General features: G+C 30.3%; 4 protein-coding genes across 14 annotated transcripts; 2 read left to right on the top strand and 2 right to left on the bottom strand.

Moving 5' to 3' along the window:
• Positions 1 to 386: 386 nt before the first annotated feature.
• LOC128874922 (uncharacterized protein C2orf42) lies at positions 387 to 4403 on the bottom strand. Of its 2 annotated transcripts, none has more exons than XM_054120104.1 (6): positions 4192 to 4403; positions 3313 to 3722; positions 2760 to 3083; positions 2452 to 2671; positions 1254 to 2378; positions 387 to 1170 (listed from the first exon to the last, which is right to left on the bottom strand). In XM_054120104.1, exons 2-6 carry the CDS (start codon positions 3697 to 3699, stop codon positions 1001 to 1003), a joined length of 2226 nt encoding a protein of 741 aa, XP_053976079.1. In that variant the 5' UTR covers positions 3700 to 3722; positions 4192 to 4403; the 3' UTR covers positions 387 to 1000. The 2 variants fall into 2 exon arrangements, with proteins under 2 accessions (XP_053976079.1, XP_053976070.1); XM_054120095.1 differs by having other exon boundaries at positions 3313 to 3701; positions 4192 to 4402.
• A 374-nt stretch (positions 4404 to 4777) lies between these two features.
• Positions 4778 to 6679, top strand: LOC128874982 (2-aminoethanethiol dioxygenase). The gene is made up of 3 exons (XM_054120236.1): positions 4778 to 5079; positions 5235 to 5571; positions 5653 to 6679. The coding sequence occupies exons 2-3, from the start codon at positions 5272 to 5274 to the stop codon at positions 6043 to 6045; spliced, it is 693 nt and encodes a 230-aa protein (XP_053976211.1). The 5' UTR covers positions 4778 to 5079; positions 5235 to 5271; the 3' UTR covers positions 6046 to 6679.
• Positions 6680 to 7414: 735 nt separating this feature from the next.
• Positions 7415 to 10543, bottom strand: LOC128874931 (E3 ubiquitin-protein ligase MARCHF5-like). Of its 6 annotated transcripts, none has more exons than XM_054120142.1 (7): positions 10426 to 10543; positions 9219 to 9449; positions 8946 to 9087; positions 8663 to 8871; positions 8254 to 8572; positions 8011 to 8176; positions 7415 to 7932 (listed from the first exon to the last, which is right to left on the bottom strand). In XM_054120142.1, the coding sequence occupies exons 2-7, from the start codon at positions 9406 to 9408 to the stop codon at positions 7774 to 7776; spliced, it is 1185 nt and encodes a 394-aa protein (XP_053976117.1). In that variant the 5' UTR covers positions 9409 to 9449; positions 10426 to 10543; the 3' UTR covers positions 7415 to 7773. The 6 variants fall into 6 exon arrangements, with proteins under 6 accessions (XP_053976117.1, XP_053976091.1, XP_053976108.1 ...); XM_054120116.1 differs by having other exon boundaries at positions 9219 to 9359; positions 10426 to 10540; XM_054120133.1 differs by having other exon boundaries at positions 10289 to 10447.
• Positions 10526 to 14410, top strand: LOC128874963 (transmembrane protein 68). Of its 5 annotated transcripts, none has more exons than XM_054120213.1 (7): positions 10526 to 10636; positions 12094 to 12232; positions 12309 to 12403; positions 12481 to 12842; positions 12922 to 13125; positions 13225 to 13366; positions 13448 to 14410. In XM_054120213.1, exons 2-6 carry the CDS (start codon positions 12141 to 12143, stop codon positions 13330 to 13332), a joined length of 861 nt encoding a protein of 286 aa, XP_053976188.1. In that variant the 5' UTR covers positions 10526 to 10636; positions 12094 to 12140; the 3' UTR covers positions 13333 to 13366; positions 13448 to 14410. The 5 variants fall into 5 exon arrangements, with proteins under 5 accessions (XP_053976188.1, XP_053976173.1, XP_053976198.1 ...); XM_054120198.1 differs by having other exon boundaries at positions 10601 to 11318; XM_054120223.1 differs by lacking the exon at positions 10526 to 10636 and adding an exon at positions 10670 to 10688.
• The last annotated feature ends 131 nt before the right edge of the window (positions 14411 to 14541 follow it).

Raw genomic sequence — 14541 nt, 5'->3', positions numbered from 1 at the left:
AATCGAAACTTTTCGCTAATCGTTTTCTTTTACAGTAGAATTCGTTCTGTTTACGAACTGTCGTTTCGTACAACAGCCCATCTGAATATGTAAGTTATGATCTAGGGATCTAGGGATATTCAAGTCTTACGAAATCGATTGTAGAATCGATTTTGAATGAATGCGCTGAGAAATCCAGTCTCGCAAAAGTCGAAAATTTAAATGTCGGAGTTATCAAGGATTTTAAGTAGACGAGATGTGACTTAAATATCTGCAATTTTAACGCCGATTCCAAGAAAGAAAGAAATATTTAGTAGTAGATAAAAGTTCAAAAATTCAGAATGTAGTCCTATTTCACCAGTAATAATGAAAAATGAAATGAAAGACTACTACAAGGATTAAAAAAACAAATATGTTAGATATGTAATTTATTTTGAAGATCATAAAACAAACGGAGTTTCTTCGTATAATTGTAAACGTTTTCACTTTTACATAACAACATTCGATCTAAATTATATATTTACAATATATCACATTCTTATACAATAATAATACAATTTAGTACTCTTTTTTTTTCAAGAATATAAATATAATTTGTAATACATTTATTTTCAATAAATTAATTTATAAATGTATAATGAATACGTTTAATGAACAAAAGATACTGGTCTTGCAATATGATACAGTATAATTACTATCGTGATATGAAAATATGAATGATTTATTTTAAGAAAAACCGTGCTTTCACGAAAATGATACTGTAAAATTAGATCAGTCTTTTATAGTACTTTAAATTCATACTTTTTCTCGATTGCAAAACATTCTCTTTATTGCTTTTACGACAAAATATTATGTATTGAATGGATCAATATTCCAAACATATATACTAGAAAATTTTCAAAATAGCTTTTTATACTTATCGTTTCTTTTTCCACGGAAAAAATTCTCAGATTTCGTAATTGTTGATAATAGGAAAGTGAAAATTTGGTAATACAAAGATAATTATTACAAAATTATACATTCAATAATTTTTTAATAAAGCTATTTTTCTCCATCTATGATTCGTCTCATTTTTTACATGACCAAATTCAAATCTAATTCTAAGCTCACCAATTTTTGATATTGGCAAGATATCCGGTATCCACTCTATCAGAAACGGTGTTGGTTCGATTTGGTTTGGGGAAGTATTTCCTGTAAACGGAATCAAAAATTTATTATTGATTAAGTAGTTATATTAACTAATTAATTTATTATAAAAAGTTCAGGGTTCTTACCAACTTTCAGATACGTTTTTAATTCTAAGGGTTTAATCAACGCGTTATTATTGGTTTTTTTATACCGATCTATTTCCGTTTCCTCCCGCTTATACAACTCGTATGTACCATCAGCATTTTGAACAAAACTTCTTGTGACTTCTAAAGGTATAAGCGGGGTGTCAAAAATACTTTTGACGTGTAAAATGTTAGTAATTTGCCATGTGTATTTAGTAAATGTGCCTAACGGTACACCGTCTTTTCTGACAAATGCTGTTGTTGAATTTGGTAATCGTTTCTTTTTACCTCCGCAAGATATCCTTTCTCGTAAACAATCGAAAAATATTTGTGGTACATGAAATACCAGAGGATCAGGTTTCCCATCGAATTGAAAATGCATAGTTTGATTTATTCTTTCAGTTATCGATGCTAACCATTTAATAAATGGTAAGTGTATGTTGGCTTCGTCTAAATCTTCGCACGGATTTTGATACTTTTTAACAATTTGTGACTTTGTTTTAGCTTTCCTCGGTTCTATTGAGTTCAAATTATTCAAACTAGTAGTATTTGTAATTAATGGTTTATCATCCCTTTTTCGTTTTGTAGAAATTGGCTGTTGTGTACTACTAGTTCCCGTGCTTGATACATTTCCAGTATCATAGGGTATTACTACATTCTTATTTACTATTTTCACACCATTTGTGTTTGAAACGGTATTGGTATCGATTAATTTTATATTATTCACATCCAAAATAGCACTTGTATCGAGGACCTTTAAAGTTCCAGTATTCAATACCTTTATATTATTATCATTTAGGATATATTGACGATTATTAAGCACATTGTATTTACAATCTATGGTTGTTTGATCTTCTAATATTTTGACCGTGTTTCCACCAAGTAGCACGCCATTTTGATTAATTACTTCTAAATTGTGAACCTGTGATATCATATTATTATCTTCTAATAAGGTACGATCACATTCTACTTCTATATTTTCAACAATACTATTTGGTAAGATTGTAGAATCCAAATTCATTGAATCTAAGTCCAATCTATTTCCATCTAAACTCTGCACTGTTAAAGTATCATCGCGAAATATTAGAAGATGTGTATCTGCATCATCTGTAGTTAGACCATCAAGATCTGCAATTTTTTTGTTTAGTGTAAAAACAATATTACGTTAAATTTAAAATCTAATCAAATCTAATCTTCTTACCAATTCCAACTATTCTATCTTGTTCATTATTCTGCAACATTGTTGTTAATGGTTTTGGTATACTGAAATCAGTCTGATCTAAATTTATGTAAAAACTGAATTCTTCTGATAACTTTACATCACTAGCAAATGCGCAAATACATGCATAAAAATGTACGCAACGTTTATTCTGCAACGATTGCGCTACATCTGCTTTATCTCCTGCCGTTTTTGTTACACCCTATGTTAAGATTCAATGTTTTTATTAATACTCGATAGTAAATTTATTTCGAAATACAATCGAATTTTTTTTTTATTTCTCTACTTGCCTTAAATGAAGAACAAGAACAAAAATAACGATGTTCGATTCTATCTTTCAATTTTGTAATAAAGAGAGAAAAATGAAGGTAACCTAATGGATGCTTTGGTGAAGCTTTACACTTCACTGCCATTATATTCTTAGATACACGTTGCACTAACGGACCTGAAGTTTCTGTAGCCAGTAACCAAATTTCTTGTTTCATTTCATTATTTACACTTAATGTTGATAAAATAGAATTCCTTAACGTTAATGGTTGCGCTTCTGCGTAACATCTTAAAGCTGCCTGTATATGTTGGCATGTAGAAACAGGCACATCGGTCGTATCCTTTTCCTACAATGAAAACCATTAAAAATTCTATAACAATAAATTGATTTTATAACTGCATTGTATGTTATTATATAAAACATTGATCCTCAAACACCACCACCTTGATACCCCTTAAATTTATAATACCTTAATTTTGTTCTGTTTTCAAACTGAGAACCATTAGACCTTCAGGAATTCACAAATCATTGTTTGAGGAACTTTGTGTAAAACATATGTTATTTGTGAAACTTACATGACATTTGAGAACACTGGTATCAAAACTCCTTTCACAACTATCAACAAAGCACAGTGCTGTAGATTGTGAAATAAGTGTTGTCATTTCATTAGAAATTGTTGCATTTATTAATGGTAACTGAACAAATCCACGATAATCTGGACCTTTGTCTCGTACTCTAACGGAGAAGACTTGTGCAGTTGTACCAGTAATAAGTTTACAAGCCTCTGTTGACAATTTTCTTTTTTCACCAGGTTCTTTGAATACTGCATCACAATGTTTGTTTTTACAACACAAACCGCGCGATCCATTATAAGTTCCACACTTTGGACATTTGCGGACCCCACGTAATGTAGCTTTTCCTAAATCAGATAGAAGCTTCCGCAGACGCTCCTCATTGGACATAGCTATTAGAAATCATGTTTGTTCTAAATTACCATACAATAATAAATTTTATTAGTAATGAATATACAACACCAGAGATGGGCAAAATGAGTTATATATACAAGTGATATTTAATTTCATATACTATCTGAACTTAACTTTATGTTTTATTATATTATTACAATCAAACACATTCTTTATTCTCTCATTCTCAAACTATTAAAATGTTAAAAATACATTTACAATGGCACAAAACATGGCAAGACATTGTTGGAACTATATATGATTACTCGTATCTACATTGGGAATTCCATTATAAACAATGGTAAATGTTACAGTAGTTGAACTTAGAACTACCAAAACCAATCGAAAATGAATAAAATCTGCTTTTCTGTATTATCAAAATACTAGTATACCTATTCCCAAAAATCCAAACATAGTTTCATATGACACATTACAAATTTTTACCAGCAAACTAATCGAATAAGTTGCAAAATGTTTAATCTTTCTTACCTTTGCACAGAAATTAATAATTGTAATAAGAAGAACCTGCTTTTCATATGTTTTTCACTAACAATTATATTTCAAAAAAGGTTTACTTCGGATAGTAAATAAATAAAGCTCATCCCCACGACTAATTCTAACAGTGTCAGTCTGACACGAAACTTGCGATGGTGTACATCGATACGTTCATTTGTAGTTGTGATAACTACTATCGGCACCTACCAAGTGCAAGTTAACTAAAATCTGGGACCCCTGACACAAGCGAGAAGAAGTATTCGTGATTGCTCTGTCCTGTTTTACCAATAGATTTAGCTGCAAGTTAGGCCCCTGTATAATGCGATAATACGTTCACGTTGTATGGAATTATGTTATATGAGGAGTCATATAGTATGAATAAATTATATAGCACATTGAACAAAAATTGTGTTGTATATAAAAGGTCGTCGTATTATCGTAACAGTTAAATAAACGTTTATCTTTAATTATTTAAAAAAAATGTTTGTCTAATTTAGACAGTCTAAATATAAATGATCCCCCTCTACTCATCAGAAGTAAAAAAGCAAATCACTAAGTCACTATACTTTTTTACTTCCATCCACGTGAGCTTGGCTCCCCTGGTGCGCCACAAATCACAGCTATGTTTAGCATAGTTTAGTATCAAGCGTAAAGTATCGTCGTAGGCCAAATCTAATTAGAAAACCGAAATTTATGTTAACGCTTATTTCTATTTAAAAATTTCATTAGTAATTAATAAATTGTGATACATAATGATAAAGCGATTCAGTTTAATTTAACCTCTAAAGTATGTAAATTGGTACGATTTTAATGTTATTCGTACGGTGAAGCTTCGGAGGAAAACATGAAACGTGAATAAGTTTTACACGAAATAATTTAATGGTATTTATAGAAATTGTTTATTTAATTCAACTGATTTACGTTCACAATTATTTTCCTAATGGTCTAACATAGTTTCGCGAATTATATTTTTCTTGTTATGCGAGTTTTCATTATTTGTTGCAAAATTATTGACGTGACAATGTGGTTTTCAAAAGGTGAATTTACGAGAATAACGTTGTAAAATTAGTAAATATGACGTCAGCAATTGAAATCTTGTGGAAGCAAGCACTAAAAACATTCGATGGACGAAGAAACGTCGGCTTCAAACTTTGTCATAAGAGTTTTGACAAATTATGGAATTTAATGAATAAAATTACAGCCGAGGATGTAAATTTAAACAAGCAGGTTCTCGACTATATAGAGACACAACCTGCACCGATGTGTGTTATTGACATATTTGAAAATAAAGATCTGACCATTTCGATTTTTATTTTGAAACATGGAGTTACAATGCCAATGCATAATCATCCTGGAATGCATGGTTTTTTAAAGGTGTGTATAATAGATATATTCTTTTGTCACTTTTCACATGTGAAGAGTATTTAATTCATTTGTTTGGATTTCACTGTACAGGTAATCAGTGGTGCGGTTCAAGTGAACAGTTATACTTTGAAGACAAACAATGATCATATAGTCAAATTGAATAAAGAAATAGCAGCATTTAGACACAGACCGGTATCTTTGCACAGTAATTCACCTGCTTGTGTGCTTACACCACGAGATAAAAACTTGCATGAAATTTCGTGTATCGAGGGTCCTGCTGCGTTCTTAGACATACTTAGTCCACCATATGATGTGGGTGATTGTGAAAATGGTCCAAGACCATGTACATATTTCAAAACTATTAGTTCCAAGTTATGCACGGATTCTACAGATATAATTGAAGAAGTCAACTTATTAGTTATCGAAGGTCCACCAAATTTTTATTCTGAAAGTCTTGAATATACTGGACCACCTTTAATTTGATGTGAAGTATCAAAGCATGTTTTATGTCCAATCTGTTGAAGAATTTTATATTTTATAGCATTAATTCGTATTATGATTTGAATGAAAGTTAATGTTATAAAATTAAAAATTCTTTAACAGATTAATCATAAAATATGCTTGTACATACAAGAAAATATATATATACAAGATGATATTTCTTTTAGAGGGTAATTATATGTACGAGTCGAAATAATTCGAAAATTTAGAATGACGCGATTGTCTTTGGAGCTTTATTTACTTTCTGATCTATAAAGAAGTGACAGCCTCAAACACAGTTGCAATAATTTTAATTTTCGGCTTATTTTAAGTTATAGAATCACCCTCTAAAATAGTTACCATGTGTACGTAAACCCCCTGTATACATATACATACACGCATTGTCTAAGTCTCGTAGAATAGAAATTATTTTATACTTTGTAATATTATTTCCATTTTTATTTAATAATGTTGATTTTCTGCAATATTAGAAAAAGATTCGCCTTTGAATAGAACACATGCATTTCTCTTGCATTTTTATTGAATTTGCAATTGTACAGGTTATATATACAGAAATGATAACAAATTTGAAATAAATACATTAAATTTACTATTTTCTCGGTAGACAGAGCTAGAATGTAAACAAAGAATGTATTATAGTACAATTTACACATAAATGTAATAAGAAATATATAATAGTTCTAGAATAAAAATGAAAATTTTATTTTTATAAAATATGATACTTGTATCACATGATATTTAAAATGTAGAAATATTATCTCAATAGTAAATTATGTATTACTTTACATGTTGTATATATTACATTTTTGTAAAGTTTAATTGTTTTCATGGTACATATTAAGAAAATACATTCACGATTATTCAAGACACTTAGGTAAAATATTTTTTAAATATGTGTTGTACTTAATTAATTAATAACTTGCATTACAGAAAATAATACTTAGTAATAAATATATTTATATATTATATAATTCTCTTTTGAAAACTTTTTTTAGTACCTGAGTTTTTTATTTCTTTCTAATTAATTAAAAATTTAAGTGAATTGTTCAATATGTATGTATATATATATAATTATAAAATGTACTTGTCCAGGTAAAGAAAAGAAACACGGTTTATTGATTTGAATCGATGTTTATTAGTTCTTTATATCTACAGCAAGTAAAACATTTACATAAAATAAAGTATTCTTACAAAACTTTTATTGGACGTAATATAAACGATTTATTATCTGATCCAAAACTAACCTATAATGGACATTTTCTAACGTACAGAACAATTGATGATAGTTGTTGGTCTTTTTCATCACGAGTAGTTTTATAGTTGGTTATGGGAAGCCGCTGCAAGAGTTAAATTTGGAGCAAAAAGAAATTTATTTGTGCTAAAAATGTTTCGTCATTGTAGCTGTTCATTTCTTATTTACTACAAAAACGATGAAACTGGCATCGTTGTTCCATTAATACATTTAAAAGATGTAACATTGTTCGTCGGACACGTATAATAACTGACTAACAAGGTTTATGTATATAGCGACAATTTCTCATTCTTACATGTATGTACATATATCTTACGTTATATTTATTACACCTGATTATAGTACCCATAAACCTAAATCGTTTATATCGGAATATATCGGACAGTAGTATACAAAGTACACCAAGAAGTTTAGTTCCTCGTTAACACATTCTTCGAAAATCTTTTATGCATTTTTATTTAACTTGTCTGATTGGTTTCGGAACTTTGTTGCCTTCTGTATATTGCCACATTATCATCTGTATAGTCCATTATACGACGTTGACATTGTCGTACGTACTGTCGTTGTTTATGATAAATCTTGAATGCACCCTTTATTGTTATAAATGCTATACCACCCTGCAAAGTTTCATACAATGTTATTAGTAATTATTCAAACGAATTTTTTCGTTAGAGATAAATGTATTTAATGCGTACAAGTAACGTTCTGTGAAAATTGGAGTGTATACTTTCAAAGAATATTTTGCCACATATACTAGCGATACTAGGTAATAGAAGTGCGCCGCAAAGAATACGCGTTGCTGATACTGGGTCACTCATAGGAGGTACTTCTTCAGATTGTGCTCTATCGTCGCTGGAATAACTAAAAAAATAAATGCTCATTAATTTAAAGTAAATAATCTAACATTGCTTAAGACTTAAAAATTTGTATACACATACCTACTTGGCAAAAAGTGCCTCAAAATAGGAACCTTGCATGCGTGTCGTCTGAAAAGGCTAAGCGCTTGATCTTCCCATCTGAGCATTTTACCCAAGACCAACACTATGGGTATGGTTGGTAAACCAACTAATAATACCATAGGTTCAGCTTGTTCCATCATAGCCAAACCATCTTTATGACCGACGACTTGCATTACAGTTACCGCTCCATATGTCACAGCTGTCCAGTATATAGATGCAGCAACTATGCTAGCTGCTATAAATGGACAGATTCGGAAAATTACTCCATCAATGGTATCTAATACTATTACTAACGGTCCTGAAATAATTAATTATAGCATATGTATATACTGTATATAAATTATAACAGCTAACTTTATAAGTATTTATAAATTTGAAAACAACTAACCCATATTTGGATATACAATGATGTACTCTGTGTTACACTGTGGACATGCTACATGTGCACCTGCACGTCCTTTTTGTTTTTCATCAACCCATCTCTGTATACATCCTTGATGAACCCATTTGGTTGTTCCACGACAATGACATGGTTTTACCCATGATGCAGTCGCATCATCTTCATCCGTTGCAAAACATACCCAGCAATATCTTTTGCTATGTTGAATAAAAATGATTTACTTAATGTATGCATGTATAAATGTATATTATTTAATCAAATTAATACATACTCATCGTCCGAGTTTACCGCTTGTGCACTGACTTCTTGTTGATTTGGAGAAGATACTCCATCTGTTACATCCCTTGTTTGTATATTGTCCATTGATTCAGGTACTGACTCCTCGTCAGATGGAGCTTGAGCATCAGATATTGCTTTAACAATAAATACCAATTGATACATTCATTAAATTTAAACTTACTTATCTTTGAATCTTTTTTATTATTGTCTTAAATATTAAAGAAATTTTGTTGATTTATATATGAATACTATTAATAACCTTTACCATTAATCAATTCATTAGCTTGTTCTTCTTGTCTCGGGTGTGAAGGACATCCTATTATGGTTACATCAAAATTTGGAAGATGATTAGTATTAGACTCTATAGTACCGGAATATCCTATGCTTATTATTCTTCCAGAGGGATCTATTCCATGCAACGAAAACACGTGTAATAAATCATCGTTGTCTGACATTCTGTCTACAAGATTTTCAATACTGTGTTACCATTTTACACCTGTTAAAATATATGTTAATTAAACATACATCATGATAATACCTTTTCTGTACACACAAAGAAACAGTGCAAAGTGAAATGTGTGACCTATTAGTGAATGTATTAGCAGCTTGTATGAAATTGTACAACACTATCAACATGCACATTAGTTTTGATTCAATGTATTTTTAATTTAAAAGCCAATCACCTATGTACGCGTTTCGTTATTTATCAAAATATGCATTGTTATTTGTACTGCAAAATGACGAATTTTACACGTAGATTGTAAAAAAAATATGCCTAAATTACGTCGAACAACATTGATGTTATCAAGGCTCGATGTTAATGCATCGTAAGATCATTTTTGTTAACTACTGACACGTTGTTGCAAAGTTAATCGTCGACTGATTGTGTTATTATAAACTATATATACAATAACTTAACAAGATCGTTTATTGCAGTTTATTGCCGAAATATTTTCCGATCGAACATAGATTGCACAGTAGCGACATACTAAATATCGTCCTGTGTAATGATGATGTAAATATAATACTGAAATCGAAAGTAATAACTTATACCTGAAGTAACGTTTAGATGAAATTTAGAAACACTGTTATGCATTTACGACAAAGCGATAAAATCACTGGCATCACTGACAGTACAATGTAAAACAAAATCTGCTTTCAAGAAATTGCTCAGCTTAGCAATTCTAAGGGAAGAATCGTATATTTCAAGTTTCACCTTGCAAATAGATTTATTTCTTTTTTTGCTGATATTGGTAACGAATAACGATTACAAGTTACGTGAGGTTGCTGTTCACATTACAATATGTTAATGGTAAATTCGCCAATGAAATGTACCACCAAACTTCACGCCGATATTGAGCGCCTTTCTCAACAGTTCTTTCGAATCTTTCCGATTTTCCGAATAAATTAAACTACCATGATTTTAGGCGCCACAAATTAAAGTAAATACACGTTAGAATTGTTTTATCGACCTTGCAGTTTCCGACAGTTGATATTTATATCTGTTCTATTTTTTTGCAGGGTCCTTCGTGATTTATATCGAGTTTTTCTATCTCGTTTTTTCAGCGCCATCTTCTAACTCAGTAATTCTCAATCGTCATCTATCTAAAGATCCCCTCGATAAAGATAAATTGTTGAACACGTACCTCCAATTCGAGAGACACTGTTCTAAGTAAATACATGGTAACGTACACAATCGAATCAATTACTTCGTAAACGTCATTATTGTAACTCGGTAAATGCTACTAAACGTAATTGCACGTGTTTGAAATGCAAATCTAGTGATTTCAATTATTCGAGACACGAAATGTATTATAGTTTTCTTATAGTATTAGGTTGTCCCGTAAGTTTCTTTCGCGAGTTGCACTCAATTATTTATGTGGTCGTGTTTATATAAATAGACAATCTAATTTCATAGATATTCATGTTGTAACAGTAATGGAGCAAAATGAATCGTGCACAATTCAGTAATGTAACATAAAGCATAAAATATTGTGCATGTATTACTTATTAATAAAGTGAAAGAAACTTTTCGGACAACCTAATAGTTTACTGTATTCAAATTTTCTTATTAATCGTATTTGAAATGAATTAAAAAATTTCAAATATCTGTTACTCGCGTAGATACTTATATATAATCTCAGTTTGAACAGTCGTTTTTATGTTATTTTACAGAACAAAGCTATCTTAACGCACAGTTTTACACATAATATTTAAAATTCGTATAAAAATGACAGTTTTTGTGGAAAATATACGAGAAATATACATTTTTTTCAATCGTTTTCATAGAAATGTATAGCACTAGTTTTTTATGCAAATCGGAACTAACATGCTTGAAGGTAGCTGCTGGTAGCTGCTGACACCTGCAAGTATTATAACGGACTATATACTCAATCTGTTATCTACTCATTTATTGAATTTGTAGTATTTTCATTTGATTTTTAACGAAAACATGGAGAAATGTAATTTTTGTAAAGTACTATGATTGAAATATGATAATTAAAATCAATAGGGGAATGGTTGAAATTACGAACGATACAGTGCTGTACAAAATATGTACAACAAACCATTACGAAATGATAGTATAGTACAGGATGACAGTGTATAAAAACATCCTAGATTTAAATATTTATGAATGCATTTAAAGTCAAATATAATTATTCTGAAATATAAATGAAAGTTGTCACAAGAGCAAGAAATTTCCATTGAGATTAGTGAATATGTGGGTGTCTCATAAAGTAATACCAGACTTTTCGTAACTTTAATATATTTATTCGTGTTTTTTCCATTTTTTCGTAATCTAAACATGTTTTCCATAATATTCAACCTGCGGAAAGTTTTAGAAGATACCATAGGTAAATGTGTTATTTTATATTTATTATCGGTACAATATTATCGTGTACATAATGCATAAAACGAATTGCTGACATCAGCAATCTGGAAATAAAAACTTGTAGCATTATAAGCATGTTTAGATATAAAAAATTAATAATTTTGTTGGTGATTATATGTACTTCATTGAATTAAATAAATTTTGTACAGATTTTTTTTTTTAATCAAGTTATGTTAATTATCTTTTGTTTGTATTGCATTATACAAAAACTGTCCCAATAATTAATTCTGTACAATATTATTTTCAGTCGACTATATCGACGTGGATTATACTCTGTGGTTATCGTGGCTTTTAATGCCGCTTCTAGTAACATTTTTACTTCCACTTGTGATCGTTGTATTACTATATTTGACTGCATTAATATTATACGTGTATAAATTACATAGGTGAGTATTTATTAGGTAAAATACATACAAACCATAAATTAAGTAGTTCATAATTTATAGTACTTTGTTTTAATAGAGGTAGACTAAGAAATGCATATGGAACTGACTGGAGGAATGCAGCTCGTAATGTGGTAGCTGCAGTTTGGGATGCTCATGGTTGGATTTGGTATGGTATGTTATTGGATAGATGAATTTCAGTTTGAATTAGTTTTCACATTAGTTCTAACATTATTTCATGTTTTCCACAGGCTATGAAGTAGTTGGTCTGGAAAATATACCAGAAAATGTACCGGTGCTTTTTGTATATTATCATGGAGCCATTCCAATAGATCTTTATTACCTTATAGCTAAAGTGTTACTCCTAAATTCAAGATTAATTCATACAGTAGCTGACAGATTTCTTTTTAAATGTCCTGGATGGTCCATAATTTCTGATGTACTGAAAGTTGTTCCTGGTACACTTCAAACATGTTCTACTATTTTAAAAGAAGGGAACATGCTCGCTATTTCACCCGGCGGTGTATACGAAGCTCAATTTGGAGATTCTTATTACCAATTGATGTGGAAGAAAAGAGTAGGTTTCGCAAAGGTTGCGTTAGATGCTAAAGTGGTATGTATTAATGTTATATTTTCTGTAATAATTTGTTTTAAAGCTTGGACAATCTGAAACATTAATATTTTTGTAACAGTGCATAATACCTTTATTTACAAAAAATGTTAGAGAAGCATTTAGAACGATAAGTTGGGGTAGAAGAATATGGTTGAGAATATATGCTGCAACAAGGTTTCCTTTTGTACCAATTTATGGCGGCTTTCCAGTCAAGTTAACAACGTACATTGGTAAACCAATCCCATACGATGGCAGTCTTACACCTGAAGAGTTACAATTAAAGGTAATAGAAACAAATTCACAAACGATAATAACAATAAATGTGTAATCGTGTTAACGCGTAAAAGATCGGTCAGTTTAGATCCGTTATTATCATTTTTAGGTTGCTGATGCACTTAACAATCTGATAGCACAACATCAAAGAATACCTGGAAGTATATCATTAGCTTTATTAGAAAGAATATACAACGTAGAAAGAAAACAATCGTAGATTCAATGGTCACATTGAGTATTATGATATTAAGGTAATATAATATGAATTAGAGAAACATTTAAAAATTTGGTATACCGTTTCTTAACTTAAAAAATTTATATTTTTAATCCAGGTGCTGATTATTTTATATTAATTATTGATATTGATAATGTTTTAAGTGGAATTGGTGTAAGTTAAAGAACATTCAGAATAATGAAATTGTACTTATGTTTGAAGTATAAAATTCTTCCTTTTCCACTTAATCGTTAAGTAGATATTTCGCAAATTTCGATGATAGAAACTTTGATGATAGAAATTAATGATTTAACAGTGCAATACCAATTTGAATACATTTTATAATATATATATAATAATATAAATAATTTATATATACAATTTATTTATATAATTTTTATATATTTTTAATTTATTCTACACGCATCTTAAGTTAATTTTCACTATCAGATATCTCGTTACTATAAGTATAACTCAACAAATTAAATAAGACTCGTGAAGTTGAGATTATATCCTTGTTTCTTCCACTCCTATAATCATTTTCACGTTTAGATAACACCCAATAACTAGATTACCACCAACTACTTCATATTTAAGCCACTCTTTCGAGAGTCTTATTAAACTTGTTAAGCGATACACTAAAAAAATATTGTTTGTTATGTGCTCGTCCAGTATATTTATGATCCATCAACGATTCCATATAATATTGAACATGTACTTATCTAAGTTATCTTATTGACTAATTTTATACACGAAAGTTATAATAAAGTTTATAAATCCTATACTTTTTTTTCAAAACGTCATTTCTACATCTTGAAAGCTTAATTTATTAACGTTATTCGTTTTGTAAAAGGCTGTACGTCGAATTTGCCGCGAACGGAAGTGTTTACATCGATCGTTGAGCGTTAACGGAAGCTGTGAAACAGCAGCGAACCTGTTGGCGGCTTTTTCCAATTAAAATTTATTTTCTCGCTTTCGAAGTTGATGGTCATTTAGGAAAAAATAAGAATTTATTAGCTTTTGATACCAGAAGGTTCAGTATTTTGTGCGTCGTGTCCGGTATACATTTCATTGTTTTTTCTTTCATAATTCTATGGAAGACGACTAAAGACGCCAGTTTCACGAACGTGTTACATACTTTACTGGCCGGCAGCGTGGCCTTCAATCATTGTGCATGCGCATCATTCGTTTATCGCGCCTGCGCATAACCTT

This window comes from Hylaeus volcanicus, chromosome 1 (genome assembly GCF_026283585.1).
Source record: "Hylaeus volcanicus isolate JK05 chromosome 1, UHH_iyHylVolc1.0_haploid, whole genome shotgun sequence".
In the NCBI taxonomy this organism is placed as follows: Eukaryota; Metazoa; Arthropoda; class Insecta; order Hymenoptera; family Colletidae; genus Hylaeus; species Hylaeus volcanicus.
The sequence above is the reverse complement of the archived record's forward strand: the minus strand, read 5'-3'. Positions and strand labels throughout refer to the sequence as shown.